Source organism: Rhinatrema bivittatum, chromosome 8 (genome assembly GCF_901001135.1).
Source record: "Rhinatrema bivittatum chromosome 8, aRhiBiv1.1, whole genome shotgun sequence".
NCBI classification, from domain to species: domain Eukaryota; kingdom Metazoa; phylum Chordata; class Amphibia; order Gymnophiona; family Rhinatrematidae; genus Rhinatrema; species Rhinatrema bivittatum.
The window spans coordinates 156886693-156903438 of NC_042622.1; the positions used below are offsets into that span (position 1 = coordinate 156886693).

Below are 16746 nucleotides of genomic sequence, written 5' to 3' on the forward strand. Positions count from 1 at the left end.
TCACTAGACCATGGTGTTCTTCTTCTTCATTGCAGGTGCATCTGTGTGAAGCCGAAGGCCTGCAGCAGTTTCTGGGTCTTCCTGCCAGTGAAGTCAGTGACTCACCGGCTCTTGTGGCAGTGAAAATGCTGAGATCCAATGTCACAAAAACAGCCAGGTAAGCTGAGCAGACCCCGACTTGTGCAAATTGTAGGTGAGGAGAAGGCTATAGATACTAGAATGGGTGAGTTGATTTATATATAGAAAGATAAGGTCATTATCGGCTCAGGCGAGGCTCCCCACCTTAGGGTGGAGTATGTCAGGGAGCATAAGCTGATAACACTGAATGCCAAGTATGGAACAGCTTAGTAACCAGAACTAGGCGGTGTTTGTGTACATGTCATCTGTCACATTGGTGTAGAGCACAGGGTTTGCTGCTCCCCTTTATTTAAAGCTGTAAAATTCCTTTTTTGAGAGAATTTGTTTGGCAGTTAAATATAAAAAATCATTAAGATTCCTGTATTCCTTTCTGATTCATATTTAATGTCTGAAGGGAGTTCTTAGAACAAACATATTCCCTTCCACCAATGTAAATCAAAGCAAATCAGGGCGTGCTACTGTGCTGACTCTCAACAGAGCCCCATGAAGAACTTCATGCAAATTCATTGGCCAACTAAAACTAATCAAACATAGAATACGCTGTCAGATAATGATATCGTGTCCTCCTACTCGGAAATAGCGATGGATACATGGAATGCCGTCCTGGAACAAGAAGGCATGCCTTCGGGAGGAGATGTCTGAATTGGTTCCCTTCCAATTACAGACCGAACACGATGACAGGCATCAAATGATGGAGCTGTTGCAATTCCTGGATGCTCCCAAGGAAATAACCTCCATCCCTATTCACCAGGTTCTTCTGGATCGCCTCAAAAAGAACTGGGAACACCCTGGCTCTGTTGCTCCAGTCAACAGGAAGGCTGACACCACTTATTTGGTACAGTCAGCCCCAGGTTTTCAAAAACCTCAGTTGGATCACCAATCTGTGGTTGTAGAATCGGCCCAAAAGAGGGCAAGGAGATCGAAACCCCACTCTTCCTTTCCCCCATGCAAGGAGCAGAAATTTCTAGATGCCATTGGTCACCGTGTCTTCCAGGGCTCAATGCTCATCTCCCGAATTTCCTCTTATCAGCTCTATATGACCCAATACAACAGGGCCTTATTTAAACAGATACAAGAATTGACAGACTCCCTGCCTTAACAGTTCCAAGATCAACTTCAAACCCTAGTGAACAAGGGCTTTGAGGCAGGCAAGCATGAGATAAGATCATCTTACGATATCTTTGACACTGCTACCAGGGTATCTGCAGCTGCTATTTCGGCAAGAAGATGGGCCTGGCTCAAGTCTTCGGACCTTCACCCTGAAGTACAGGACAGATTGTCTGACCTGCCCTGTGTAGGAGACAATCTGTTTGGCGAGCTGATTCAACGGACAGTGGCGGAACTCAAGGACCATCATGAGACCCTGAGACCGCTCTCTCTGATGCCTTCTGAGTATTCCTCAAAACAACCTCTCCGAAAGGACACTAAGAAGTCATTCTTCCGTCGGAAGAAATCCTACCCGCCACTGTCTAGAGCTCGTTCTACGAGACATTTCCAAAAAAACCCAGTCTAGTCACCTACGAAAACAAAAGCCTCAAGCAGCTCCTCAGCCGGGCCCTGCTTCCGGTTTTTGACTCCTGCATAGAGAGCAGCAGCCAGCTTCCACTGCCTCACATACCAGTGGGAGATCGATTATGCCATTTCAACAAAGGTGGCACCCAATCACCTCAGACCAGTGGGTCCTAGCGATAATCGCTCAAGGTTATCATCTGAACTTTCTCTCCATCCCACCAGACTCCCCACCTCTACCAACGTGGAGAACATCCGACCACTCTATCCTCCTGGAACAGGAGGTCTCCCTCCTCCTCCAGGCCAAAGCAATAGAAACAGTACCCTACTCTCAGCACGGCCTAGGGTTCTATTCCCTCTACTTTCTAATCCCCAAAAAATCGGGAGGCGTTCGTCCAATTCTGGACCTCTGTGCCCTCAACAAGTACCTCCATCCAGAAAAGTTAGAAATGGTAACCTTAGGTTCTCTTCTTCCTCTTTTGCAAAGAGGAGACTGGCTCTGCTCTCTAGACCTCCAGGATGCATACACACATATTGCGATAACTCCATCTCATTGCAGATTCCTGAGATTTCTGGTAGGCCCCAAGCATTATCAGTACCGAGTGCTTCCATTCGGCCTGGCATCTGCACCACGAGTCTTCACAAAATGCCTCTTAGTAGTTGCAGCCTTCCTCAGGACTCAAGGTGTTCACGTCTACCCCTATCTAGACGATTGGTTGATTAGGGCTTCCCACTCAGCAAACCTCTCTGTCGTCCCTACATCTTACCTTACACACTCTGATTTCGCTAGGATTTCTCATCAACTACGACAAATCCTTCTTAGTCCCATCTCAAACTTTATCATTCATAGGGGCAGAGTTAGACACCTTGCAGGCAAAAGCTTTTCTGCCTCATCAGCGAGCTCTCACTCTTGTCTCTCTCGCACATCAGCTGCAGTCTCAACACCGCACGACTGCACACCACTTTCTCATCCTGCTGGGACACATGGCGTCCTCAGTTCAGGTTACCCCAATGGTCCGCTTGGCCATGAGAGTCATGCAGTGGACTCTAAGGTCACAATGGACTCAATCCATTCAGCCCCTGTCGACCATTGTCCATGTCACCGACTCACTCCATCAGTCTCTAGCCTGGTGGAAAAATCAGATCAATCTCCTCCAAGGCTTGCCCTTCCAGGCTCCAGATCCTCTAATTCTCACCACCGATGCTTCCAACCTCAGCTGGGTAGCCCATGTGGCCGAACTGCAGACCTCTTCCTCTGGAGAATCTTGGTCTCCAGAGGAAGCCAAACACCAAATCAATTTCCTGGAGCTTCGAGCAATCAGATATGCTCTCAGGGTATTTCAGGATCGCCTGTCCAATCAAGTCATCCTGATTCAGATGGACAACCAGGTGGCCATGTGGTACATCAACAAACAGGGAGGGATGGGCTCCTACTTTCTGTGTCAGGAAGCTGCGCAGATATGGGCGGAGGCCCTCTCCCACTCGATGTACCTCAGGGCCACCTACTTGCCGGAAGTGGACAATGTGTTGGCAGACAAATTAAGTCGCACCTTTCAGCCGCACGAGTGGTCTCTCAACCCCCGCAGCGGCGGACACGATCTTCCAACAATGGGGTTACCCTCATATAGATCTCTTTGCGTCACTTCAAAACCGCAAAGTAGAGAACTTTTGCTCTTTCACTCGCAGCCAACGCTATCAGCCACAAGATGCGTTCTCCCTCTCATGGGCGACCGGTCTCCTATATGCATTCCCTCCACTTCCACTTCTCTCAAAGACTCTCGTGAAGTTACGTCAGGACAAGGGAACCATGATTCTGATAGCACATCATTGGCCACGCCAAATGTGGTTCCCAATACTTCAGGATCTCTCCATTCGCAGGCACATTCTCTTGGGAAAGGACCCGCTTCTGATCACTCAAAACAGCGGGTGCCTATGCCACCCCAATCTTCAAGCCTTGTCCTTGACAGCCTGGATGTTGAAAGGTTAATTCTTCAGCTACTTAACCTTTCGGAACCGGTTTCCCGTGTCCTGATTGCTTCATGGAAGCCTTCCACGAGAAAATCCTACCTTTACAAATGGAACAGGTTTAAGTCATGGTGCTCTTCTCAATCCCTTGACCCCTTTACCTGGAAGGCTGTGCCATACATCCATCACTTTTTCTGTGAAGAAATACTTTCTGCTGTTATTTCAGACTCATCTCCCTCTTGGAGCATCATATTATCACCTCTTGTTTTAAAACATTCTTCCCACTAAAAAAAAATGTATGTTGTGTATTATTTATACCTTTGAGCTATTTGAATGTCTCTAAAGTATCCCTCCTTGCTCTCTTCTCCTTTAGGCTTTTTCAAATATTCAGTATTCAATGAAGCTTGTGCTTTGGGATGAGAGAGGCTGAAGAAAAATAGTATGAGAGACTAAATATTGGAGTCCCATTTTCACCCCCACCCACCCCCCAATTTGTGTTTCTGTCTTTCAGAAATGACTTCCTGAAGGAGATAAAGATTATGTCGCGCCTGACTGACCCAAACATTATCCGGCTCTTGGGGGTGTGCATCTGGGAAGATCCCCTTTGTATGATCACCGAATACATGGAGAATGGGGATCTCAATCAGTTCCTGTCACAACGCGAGATGCGGAGCCAGTTTACACTTGCTAACAACAGCCCTTCCGTCAGGTCAGTGCAGGCATCCTACCCACATTTTCTGAACTGCTCAGACATCTAGACATGGGATTTATTGCCTCTATTTTGTTAAAACAGATCCAGTTCTGGTTTAACTCATTGCATGCATGAAGATATAGATCTGATTTCCCTATGGAAAGAAAGATTATAAGTCACAATTTTCCATGGTGCAAAACCAGGTCTGGATTGGCTTGTCCCAAATAATGCAACCAGTTGTTAAACCTAGTAGTGCCAGGAGAGGTAGGGGTGGATAGAGTTGGAGTGAATCAGGGCTGTTCCTCATTGAAAGAAAGGTTTCTAATTTGTGATTAAAGAAATTAGTATTTTGAAAGCTTTGCCTTTCATGGAAATATGATGGCAGTAAAAGATCATACAGCTTATCTAATCTGCCCATTCACACAACTCAACTGCTCTTCTCTACAATCCCTACCACCCCCTCAGAGATCTCCTGTGCTTGTCCTATGTTTTCTTAAACAGTCCTTGTCTCTACCACCTCCACTGAGGGACTTTCATGCATTAACCATCCTTTCTGTAAAGAAATACTTCCTTATATTATACCTTAGTCTAACCCCTTTCACCCTTATCCCATGATTTCTCATTCCAGTCTTCTTTCTGTTGAAAAAGGCCCACCTCTGAGGTATTTAAATGTCTTTATTGTATCTCCTCTATCTCATCTTTCCTCTAAAGTATACATGTTTAGATCTTTAAATCTGTCCTCATATGTTTTACAACGAAGATCAATGACCATTTTGGTAGCCACCCTCTGGACAGACTCTTACCTGTTTATATCTTTTTGATGGTGTGATCTACAGCACTGTACATACTATGGATCTCCACTGGCTCACCCTTCATTATTGAGACCAATACAAAGTTGATAAACTCTAGTTTTAACCTTGGGCAAATACTTTACTGCAGTTGTACCATTTGATTCGGACTCTTAGATCTTCTCAGAGCGTCATCAAAGCAGGCCCATCTTTTTGAAACAAGAACGTGTGCCTCTTCAGTTGCTACTCACCTCACCTTGTGGAATTATTTTCCAGAGGCTTTGTGCCCCATGCATTTAAAGTTATGTTAAAGACATTGGGGCGGATTTTCAGAGCCCTGCTCGCGTAAATCCGCCCAAAACCGGGCGGATTTACGCGAGCAGGGCCCTGCGCGCCGGGAAGCCTATTTTACATAGGCCTCCCGGCGCGCGCAGAGCCCCGGGACTCGCGTACGTCCCGGGGTTCTCGGAGGGGGGCGTGTCGGGGGCGGGGCCGGAGCGCGCGGCGTTGCGGGGGCGTGTCGGCAGCGTTGCGGGGGCGGGTACGGGGCGTGGCTACGGCCCGGGGGCGTGGCCGCGCCCTCCGTACCCGCCCCCAGGTCGCGGCCCGGCGCGCAGCAGGCCCGCTGGCGCGCGGGGATTTACGTCTCCCTCCGGGAGGCGTAAATCCCCCGACAAAGGTAAGGGGGGGGTGTAGACAGGGCCGGGGGGGTGGGTTAGGTAGGGGAAGGGAGGGTAAGGTGAGGGGAGGGCAAAGGAAAGTTCCCTCCGAGGCCGCTCCGATTTCGGAGCGGCCTTGGAGGGAACGGGGGGAGGCAGCGCGGCTCGGCGCGCGCAGGCTATACAAAATCGATAGCCTTGCGCGCGCCGATCCAGGATTTTAGTGGATACGCGCGGCTCCGCGCGTATCTACTAAAATCCAGCGTACTTTTGCTTGAGTCTGATGCGCAAGCAAAAGTAGGCTGATCGCGCTTCTTTTAAAATCTACCCCATTGCTTTTTAAGCAAGCTTATGCATGATTGTCTGTGATGTGCTCTATTCCTTGCCACATAATACCTTATTTTTACAGGAATTGGTAGAAATCACCTTCAGTTCAGAAGATAATAGGGAGAGTTTTCAACATGCCACTGCCATGCTTTTGTGTGTATTTTGTTTAGTTATTTGATTACTTTGTTTTGAGTGGACTATTTTAAATAATGTATGTCAACATGTACATCGCTTAGTGCTTCAACGATGTACACATTGTACACAAGATATTCCAAATGAGGTCTCACCAGGGACTTATATAGAGGCAATATCATCTCCCTTTTTCTGTTGATCATTCCTCTCCCTGTACACCCATGCATCTTTCTGGCTTTTGCCGTCACCTTATCTACCTGTTCAGCTACTTTGAGATCATCAAATAAGGATCATCCCCAGATGCCACTCTTGATTCATGAATAGAAGAATTTTCCACCCTATACTGTACCACTCCCTTGGGTTTTTTTATTCCTGGGGCCTTCTGACTTCAATTTCTACTACAGCAGGCCAAGTGGTCTGTCTTTGCCTGAGCAGTCAGGGGTCAAGTAGTAAGTTAGGGCTAGACAGGCCAGCAGGTAATTTTTGTTTTCTCCGCCTTGTGTTAGTTATCCATTTGGGAGCTGACCCAAAGGGAGATAAAGTGGGACAGGAAATACAGATCCTGACTTCAGGACAACAACAGCTGCTTCAAGACCAATTAACACAAGATGCAGTCTTAACTCAGCTACCAGAGGCCCTACAATCGGCTATGTCCAGAATACTTCAGGCACCTTCACCTTCGCACATCCTGTTTTAAGATGAAGGGAGGAGAGGACCCAGAGGTTTTTCTAAAGAAATTTGAACAGACTGCTGTCCTGTTGGCCTGGCCGGAGATCAACTGGACGACTTGTTTGGCTAATTTGTTCACCAGCAAAAGTGAAGCGGTGTTCCAGGCTGCTAATCCAGATAGGAGGGTTTCCTATGAGGGCTTCAAGGCTCCTATTTTACAGTGAGCAGAGTACTCCCCAGAATACTGTTGCTATCAGGAACAATTCCGATGGGTGGCCCTACAGCCTGGGGAGAGCCCCAGAAACCTCTTTCATTCCAGCTGGAGGCAAGGTCAAGATGGGAAGTGGCTCATCAAATACCCCTGGAACAGTTCCTAGATGGTCTGGACCGGTCCATGCAGAATTAGGTTTGCTGACACACCAAGCTCACCCTTGAGAGAGCCCTGGAAGTGGTGGAAGCCTTCCACCAGGCACAGTCAATGCCTGCTGGTTTAAGGGACTTGGAGAGACAACCCATATTAGTGCCCAGAAAATAGAGGACCTCAGCAGCAAACCTCCAAGATAGGGGGCTCGACCTCCATACCAGGGTTAGGAAGGGAATGGCAAATAAAACGGAGGATGTCATAATGCCTCTGTATCACTCCATGATGAGATCGCACCATGAATACTGTGTACAGTGTTGGTCACCATATCTCAGAAAAGATATAGTTGCACTGGAGAGAGTACAGAGAAGAGCGACCAAAATGAAAAAGGGCATGGAACAGCTCTCTTATGAGGAAAGGCGTAATAGGTTCAGCTTGGAAGCAAGAAACATGTGAAGAAGTCGGTTGGACCGTTATTTGACTGAGGGATTAAAGGGGCTCTTAGGGAAGCTAAGGCCATTGCAGAAAGATTAAATTAATTCTTTGCTTCCATGTTTACTAATGAGGATGTTGGGGAGATACCAGTTCCGGAGATGGTTTTCAAGGGTGATGAGTCAGATGAACTAAACCAAATCACTGTGAACCTGGAAGATGTAGTAGGCCAGATTGACAAACTAAAGAGTAGCAAATCACCTGGAACAGATGGTATGCATCCTAGTGTAATGAAGGAACTAAAAAATGAAATTTCTGATCTATTAGTTCAAATTTGTAACCTATTATTAAAATCATCCATTGTACCTGAAGACTGGAGGGTGACCAATATAAGCCCAATTTTTAAAAAGGGCTCCAGGGACGATCCGGGAAACTATAGACCAGTGAGTCTGACTTCAGTGCCAGGAAAAATAGTGGAAACTATTCTAAAGATCAAAATCGTAGAGCATATAGAAAGACATGGTTTAATGGAAGACAGTCAACATGGATTTACTCAAGGGAAGTCTTGCCTAAAAAATTTGCTTCATTTTTTTGAAGGGGTTAATAAACATGTGGATAAAGGTGAACCGGTAAATGTAGTGTATTTGGATTTTCAGAAGACGTTTGACAAAGTCCCTCATGAGAGGCTTCTAAGGAAACTAAAAAGTCATGGAATAGAAGATGGTGTCCTTTCATGGATTACAAACTGGTTGAAAGACAGGAAACTGAGAGAAGGATTAAATGGTCAATTTTCTCAGTGGAAAAGGCTAAACAGTGGAGTGCCTCAGGCATCTGTACTTTAACTGGTGCTTTTCAATATATTTATAAATGATCTGGAAAGAAATACGAAGAGTGAGGTTATCAAATTTGCAGATAATACAAAATTATTCAGTGTAGTTAAATCACAAGTGGATTGTGAGAAATTTCAGGAGGACCTTGCGAGACTGGAAGATTGGGCATCCAAATGGCAGATAAAATTTAATGTGGACAAGTGGAAAGTGATGCGTATAGGGAAAAATAATCCATGCTGTAGTTACACGATGTTAGGTTCCATATTAGGAGATAACACCCAGGAAAAAGATATAGGTGTCATAGTGGATAATACATTGAAAGTGTCAGCTCAGTGTGCTGCAGCTGTCAAAAAAGCAAACAGAATGTTAGGAATTATTATGAAGGGAATGGTAAATAAAACAAGAAATGTCATAATGCCTCTGTATCGCTTCATGGTGAGACCGCACCATAAGTACTATGTCCAGTTCTGGTCACCGCATCTCAAAAAAGATATAGTTGCGATGTAGAAGGTACGGAGAAGGTACAAAGAAGGGTGACCAAAATGATAAAGGGGATGGAACTGCTTCCTTATGAGGAAAGACTAAAGAGGTTAGGACTGTTCAGCTTGGAGAAGAGACGGCTGAGGGGGGATATGATAGAGGTGTTTAAAATCATGAGAGGTCTAGAATGGGTAAATGTGAATATGTTATTTACTCTTTCGGATAATAGAGGGACTAGGGGGCACTCCATGAAGTTAGCAGGTAGCACATTTAAAACTAATCTGAGAAAATTATTTTTCACTGAATACACAATTAAGCTCTGGAATTTGTTGCCAGAGGATGTGGTTAGTGCATTTAGTATAGCTGTGTTTAAAAAAGGTTTGGATAAGTTCTTGGAGGAGAAATCCATTAACTGCTATTAATCAAGTTGTCTTAGAGAATAGCCACTGCTATTACTGGCTTCAGTAGCATTGGACCTACTTAGTGTTTGGGTACTTGCCAGGTAGGTACTTGTAGCCTGGATTGGCCACTGTTGGAAAGAGGATGCTGGGCTTGATGGACCCTTGGTCTGACCCAATATGGCAGTTTCTTATGTTCTTACGTTCTTACAGTCTTCATGGTTGCAGTTTTGTCAGCAAAACATATTTCAGAGATTCAGGTACTATCCTTTAGGGATCCATTTTTAAACTTTACTCGATTCGGCAATAATTTGTCCAATTCCTTCATATTTATTAAAAATGGTTTCAAGTTGTCATGTACATCACTCTATATCTCTACCAGCTTTTTCAAAGGAGGAATGTGAAAGGAAAATAATGTTTGAGGTATCTGGATGTATGACATATCCTTATCAAATATTTAGAAGTTACAAATTCATTTCAGAAAACATAAATTATTCATTTTGTTTGGAGGACCACGTAAAGCAGAATCAGCATCAAATGCAACCTTAGCAAACTAGATTAAGGAAATGGTATCTTCAGCATACGTATTAAAGGCAAGGTAGGCTACAAAAATTAAGAGAGCCCATTCCACATGAGCTGAGTCTTCTTGGGCAGAAGCAGTGGCTGTACATCCGTAAATCCATGACGTAGTCTTCTTTACATTCTTTCACAAAACAATTTAGATTGGATTTTCTTGCAGAAGACTGTGCTGCTTTTGGAGCAAGTGGGTGGGTTTAAGATCATCCTACCCAAAATAATTGTACTTTGGTAGTTGCTAATCATTTTGGACTGGTATAGCAGGATGAGAATGAAAGGAGAAATATATACTTACCTGATAATTTCCTTTCCTTTTAGTCATACTACACCAGTCCAGAAACCTGCCCAGGAAGATAAAAATTGATTGATTAAAGATTTTTGTTAATTATGCAGCACATAAAGTAAAAATTAAAAAAAAAAAGATTATATGGCCTTTTTTATTGCAGAAACTGTAAAAAGGTTGATCTTCTAAACATACTATAGTTCCTTTTGAAAAAGGTTTAATTATAAATTTTAATATAAAGTTATTTTTTTTAATTTAATAAACTGCTTTATTATGAGAATACTGATTTTTAACTGTCCTGCACCACACACAAATACTGATGATATCGCAGAAAAAATCATGTGGTCTGCCTCCATCTGCTGGAACTCAGTCGTTCTGGACTGGTGTAAGCAGGACTAAAGGAAAGGAAATTATCAAGTAGGTATAAATTCTTCCATTGTTACACTATTTGAGCAAAAATGAAAGATAATGACTGAAATTATTAAAAATCAAAAGATTTCTTTTGCAGCACCAGTCCAGAACGATTTAAATCTAAAATAGCTCCCTCTCTAGTTGGTTCCTGAACCAATTGCTCCATGAAGCAGTCATTTATTACATCTAGGAACTTTATGTCTCTAGCAAGTCCTGATGTTACATTTACCCAGTCAATATTGGGGTAATTGAAATCTCTCATTATTATTGCACTGCCAAATTGGTTAGCTTCCCTGATTTCTCTTAGCATTTCATCTGTCTGATAATTTTGGTGAGGTGGACAGTAGTATACTCCTATCACTATACTCTTACCAAACACACATGAGATTTCTATCATATAGATTCTACTGAGTATTTAGTCTCTTGCATGTTCTTTATCATGTTGGACTCTATACCCTCCCGGATATAAAGTGCCACACCCCCACCAAATTGATCCTCCCTATCATTGCGATATAATTTGTACTCTGATATAGGACTGTCCCATTGGTTATCCTCCTTTCACCAGGTCTCTGAGATGCCAATTATATCTATCTCATCATTCACTGCTATACACTCTAACTCTCCCATTTAACTTCTTAGACTTCTGGCATTGGCATACAGACATTTCAAAGTGCGTTTTTTGTTTGTATTAACCTGCTTTTCAATTGATAGAGATAATTTGGAATTAATTAGCTCAGGTGATTCTTATAGGCACATGGACTGCTTTCGCTTTTATTGGAACCTCTCTGTTGGGATGCCCTAATTCTCCTATTTCATTAGTATCCTTCAAAGATACATTCCTCCAAACCAATCACTGCTGAGTGACTGTCTGCTTTCCCCCTTGTTCTAGCTTGAAAGCTGCTCTTTTGAGGCCTAGGATTGCTCTCACATTTGCTTTTGTTTGTGGGACTGGCACCTGGGTGATCGCCTCAATTCTCTGGGTCCCCAGATGAACCTTGCCCTTCCCCTAGGTGTAGCCAAGATACTGGATTTCTTGCACTCCCAGCAAGCACTTCTTAGGGTTGGTGTCCTTCCCGCTTTCCTCAAACTCGTTAGCATGGCCTGGAGTTGGCTTAGATGCGTCTTCCATTCTGGGCTGTACAATCAATGTCACCCATTTAGGCAGTCATGTACCCTTGATGTTGGTGGTGCTAGAACAATTCACCTGTGTAGAAAATGCAATCTTTTCCTTCGCCCCTGTTGTGAGAGGCATCTGCCAATACCCTTTTGTAAGGTTCAAGGTAGAGATGAAATGGGCTGATCCTAGACAGTCAATAAGTTCATCCACTCGAGGTATCGGGTACGTGTCTAGTTTTGAGACCTTGTTGACCTTTTCAAAGTCAATACAAAATTTTATGCTCCCATCTGTCTTTGGCACCAGCATTATGGGTAAAGACCAATCACTGTTGGGCTCCTATATAACTCCAAGCCAGAGCATCTCCTTCACTTTGGCCAAAATGACGCTATGCCTGGCCTTGGAAATCTGATAGAGTTAGTGCCACACAACAATTCCAGGAGGTGTAATGATGTTATGCTGCACCAGGTGGGTACGACCTGGTAGTTTTGAGAAGATCTCCTTATTTTGCTCCACCAGCTAATTTACATCAGCTGTCTGTGTGGTGGGCAGCTGCACTTCAAAAGGAATCTGGGTTCGGTCCACTTCAGGTCCAACATCTAGACCAAATGCTTCTTCTTGGACCAACCCGCTTTTTCAGAAGGCTTATGTGGTAGAATTGTGGGAGGCTTTTTTTGTTTAACTGGCTGGGTTATTTTGTAATCCATGGATCCTGTTTTTCTCAAACCTTTATAAGATCCTTGCCACCAGGCTAACAACTTGCTTTCCAAACATGGGAAGAGCACAAATACACTTTCCCCCGGCTGGAATATTATTTGGACCATGAGGCGAATGGAACCTGGGGCTTCGGTAGCCCTGAGCCTTCTCCAGGTATAGGAAGACTGCCTCCCCAGTCTTTTTTAAGCAATTCTGAACTTGGAGAACATAGTCAATGAGGTTCTGCCCAGTGTTACCTTTGTCTTCCCAAAGTTTCACAAGCTATATCCAAGATTCCTCTTGGCCTACTCCCATACAGTAATTGCGGATTGTGAACAACATATAGGGTAGCAGTGAGTCCCAATTCTTGCCGTCTTCCACAAATTTTCTCAACATTTGCTTGAGTGTCTGACACACTCAACAAGGCCATCTGTCTGTAGGTGATACATCAAGGTATGCAGAGTTTTTACCTTAAGCAATATGCAGAGTTGTTTCATTACCTTGAATACAAACGGAGTCCTCTGATCCATCTGGATCTCTTTGAGATGCCCAAGTCATGAAAAAACCTCCATCAAGGTGGTCACCAGAGTCAGGTTCTTCATATTCCATAGCAGTACTGCCTCTGGATATCTTGTGGAATAGTCAAGAATGACAAGGATGTACTTATTTCCTTGAGGAGATCCCTCTAATGGCCCCATTAGTCCATGCCAACCCTTTCAAAAGAGGTTTTAATGTTGGGTATGTATGTGAGGTGTCACTCATACACCGGCAGGCTTTGTGAGTTGGCAGATAGGGCAGGTCCGACAATACAACTGGACCTGTTATGTAGGCCAATAAAACTGTGCCAGTATTATCTCTTGGGTCTTTTCCTTCCCAGGAGACCTCATAGATGATGGCTGTGTGCTAGTTGCATAAACTTTGGCGATAGATTTTGGGAACTAGGAGTTGTTCTATCAATTCCCCCTCCACACTTCACTTAGTGACTTAGTAAAATCGGTCCCCTTTCATTACAAAATAAGGAGGAAAAGGGTTTGTAACCTGTGCTTCAGGAATTAGCTTTCAGTTCCATTTTTCAGATATATCACTGAAAGAAGGAAGATCAGAAGTGGTATAATGAAATTGAAAGGTGACAAGGAGCAATGTATGGAGAGTAATGAAGAAATGGCAAAAATATTAAACACAAAGAAGATTCTGGAGAAGGCCATTTGCTAATTAACAAGATCGTAGATGGGGATGGAGTAGATGAAACTCCATTTAAGAAGAGAATATATGGGAGGAGCTAGGCAAACTGAAAGTGGACAAGGCCATAGGGCCAGATGAGATGTACCCCATGATACTGAAAGGGCTCAGAGATGTGCTGGTGGGTCCACTGAAGAATCTATTCAATAGATCCCTGGAAACATGATTGGAGAAGAGTGGTGGTTATCCCTCTTTATAAGAGCGGTAGCAAAGAGGAGGCCGTAAACTATAGGCCAGTTAGCCTCAGCTCAGTGGTGGGAAAATTGATGGAGACTCTGCTGAAGGAAAAGATAGTGAATTACCTACAATTCAGTGGGTTGCTGGACCCGAAGCAGCACATATTCACCAGAGGAAGTTCCTGTCATACAAATTTGATTGATATTTTTGATTGGGTGACTATAGAATTGGATCAAGGAAGAATACTAGATGTGATCTGCTTGGATTTCAACAAAGCTTTTGATACGGTCCCACATAAGAGGCTTGTGAATAAAACAAGAAGCTTGGGAGTGAGTGCCAAGGTGGTGGCATGGATTACAAACTAGTTGACTGATAGGAGGAAGAGTATAATGGTAAATGGAATCTACTCTGTAGAAAGAACCTTGTTAAGTAGAGTGCCACAGGGATCGGTGTTGAGACCAGTTCTGTTCAGTATCTTTGTGAGTGACATTACGGAAGGGATAGAAGGTAAAATGTTCCTATTTGTAGATGATACTAAGATCTGCAATATAGTGGACATGGCTGAAGGAGTAGAGAGTTTTAAGAAAGCTAGCAGAGTGGTCAAAGATTTGGCAGCTTGGATTCAATGCCAAGAAGTGCAGAGTCATGCATCTGGAGTGCTGTAATCCAAAACAGCTGTATGTGATGGGGTTGTAAGACTGATGTGTACTGACCATGAGAGAGACCTTGGGGCAATAGTGTCTGGAGATCTGAAGATGGCAAAACAATGTGACAAGGTGATAGCTAAATCCATAAGAATGCTGTGCTGCATAGGAGAGGAATAACTAGTAAGAAAAAGGAGATGATAATGCGCTTGTTGTATAGGTCCTTGATGAAGCCTCATTTGGAGTACTATGTTCAGTTCTGGAGTCCATATCTGAATGGGGATAAGAACATAAGAAAATGCCATACTGGGTCAGACCACGGGTCCATCAAGCCCAGCATCCTGTTTCCAACAGTGGCCAATCCAGGCCATAAAAACCTGGCAAGTACCCAAAAACTAAGTCTATTCCATGTTACCATTGCTAGTGGCTATTCTCTAAGTGAACTTAATAGCAGGTAATGGACTTCTCCTCCAAGAACTTATCCAATCCTTTTTTAAACACAGCTATACTAACTGCACTAACCACATCCTCTGGCAATAAATTCCAGTGTTTAATTGTGCGTTGAGTAAAAAAAGAACTTTCTCCGATTAGTTTTAAATGTGCTCCATGCTAACTTCATGGAGTGCCCCCTAGTCTTTCTACTATCCAAAAGAGTAAATAACCGATTCACATCTACCCGTTCTAGACCTTTCATGATTTTAAACATCTCTATCATATCCCCCCTCAGCCATCTCTTCTTCAAGCTGAAAAGTCTTAACCTCTTTAGTCTTTCCTCATAGGGGAGCTGTGAGGATAAAGACAGGATGAAGGTGGTCCAGAGAAGAGTAACCAAAATGGTGTGGGGTCTGTATCAGAAGACCTATGAGGAGAGGCTGAAGGAACTGAATAACTATACCTTGGAAAAGAGCAGGTGCAGGGTAGATATAATACGGACCTTCAGATACCTGATAGATTTTAATGATGCACAATCGTCAAATCTTTTCCTTTGGAAAGAAATCAGTAGAACTAGGGGGTCACGAAATGAAACCTCAGGGAGGACGACTCAGAACCAATGTCAGAAAGTATTTCTTCATGGAGAGAGTGGTAGATGCCTGGAATGCCCTTCTGGAAGAGGTGATGAAGAGGAAAACAGTGAGAGAATTCAAAGGGGCATGGGATAAACACGGTGGATCCCTAAAAACTAGAGGATGGAAATGAAGAAAAGAGTGCATGAGGGTAACTTGCTGGTGCAGCGTTTACTAACCTTAACCAATAAGCCTACATACTGTTAATACAACTCCATCTTTGCTCTCTACTTCAGTGGCAGGGGAAAAGGGGAATGGGATTCAGACAGCAATAAACAAGGGCCCCGACGTTTATGGTCTACGGAAACAAGCAAGGAGTAATTTGCTAGTGCGGTGGTTTCTACCCTTAACCATAAGCCTGATACTTTTGATGCAACTTCAACATTTGCTCTCTGCTTCAACAGCAGGGGGTAACAGAGAATTGGATTCAGACAGTAATCAATGAGGGCCTTGACCTTTACATTTTGGATAACTGATAAGCATGGGGGTAATCTGCATGGCATGGCAGATACTACCATAAGCTTGTTGGGCAAACTGGATGCACCATTTAGTCCTTTTCTGCCGTTATTTCTATGTTTCTATGTTCACCCTCTGTATATGCTCCCAGGCCCACTTAAAGGAGTCATCCTCCCTCTGGGCCCATCTGAAGCTTCCCAGGTCACCCACATTTTCCCACTCAAAGGGACAAGGTATGATATTCTGGGTGAGTTTCTGTTCCTCCCTTGATTCTGACCCTTCGGCCTCGGTTGCCCCAAAATCAGCAGCATGACTGTATTTGTCCTGTCTGCATTGTCTCCAGGATTTAGGATACAGGTCTGGATTTACTAAGGGGAAGAGCTCTGGAAATGGTGTGAACCTGTCCACAGGACTTTGAAATTCAGACAGTCCCATCTAATCACTACAGGAAAAGGAAACCAAAGAAGAACCCCCACTTCTATTTGCTCCAGGCTGACCAGGGTCTTCAGCTGTACTTGACTTGTGGGATACTCGCGTTGGTCCCCATGGATATATGCCAGGGTCACAGTTTCCCATAGTTGATCTGGCCCTGATTCACTAATTCTTTTTGAATGAGCGTTTTCACACTCCCAGAGTCCACTAATGCCTGAGTTGCAGAGCCCTCGAACTCAACAGGAATCACAAACACAGAAACTTCCTGGCTGGGT

The 16746-nt window shown here is 44.0% G+C and overlaps 1 protein-coding gene across 3 annotated transcripts in view; it reads left to right on the forward strand.

Moving 5' to 3' along the window:
- Positions 1-16746, forward strand: part of LOC115096694 (discoidin domain-containing receptor 2-like) — a 262959-nt gene that overhangs the window by 218617 nt on the left and 27596 nt on the right. For all 3 annotated transcript variants that reach the window (XM_029611691.1, XM_029611692.1, XM_029611693.1), the window contains exons 13-14: positions 36-157; positions 4124-4321. In XM_029611691.1, the coding sequence (XP_029467551.1) occupies positions 36-157; positions 4124-4321 (320 nt within the window). The remainder of the gene's footprint in view (positions 1-35; positions 158-4123; positions 4322-16746) is intronic.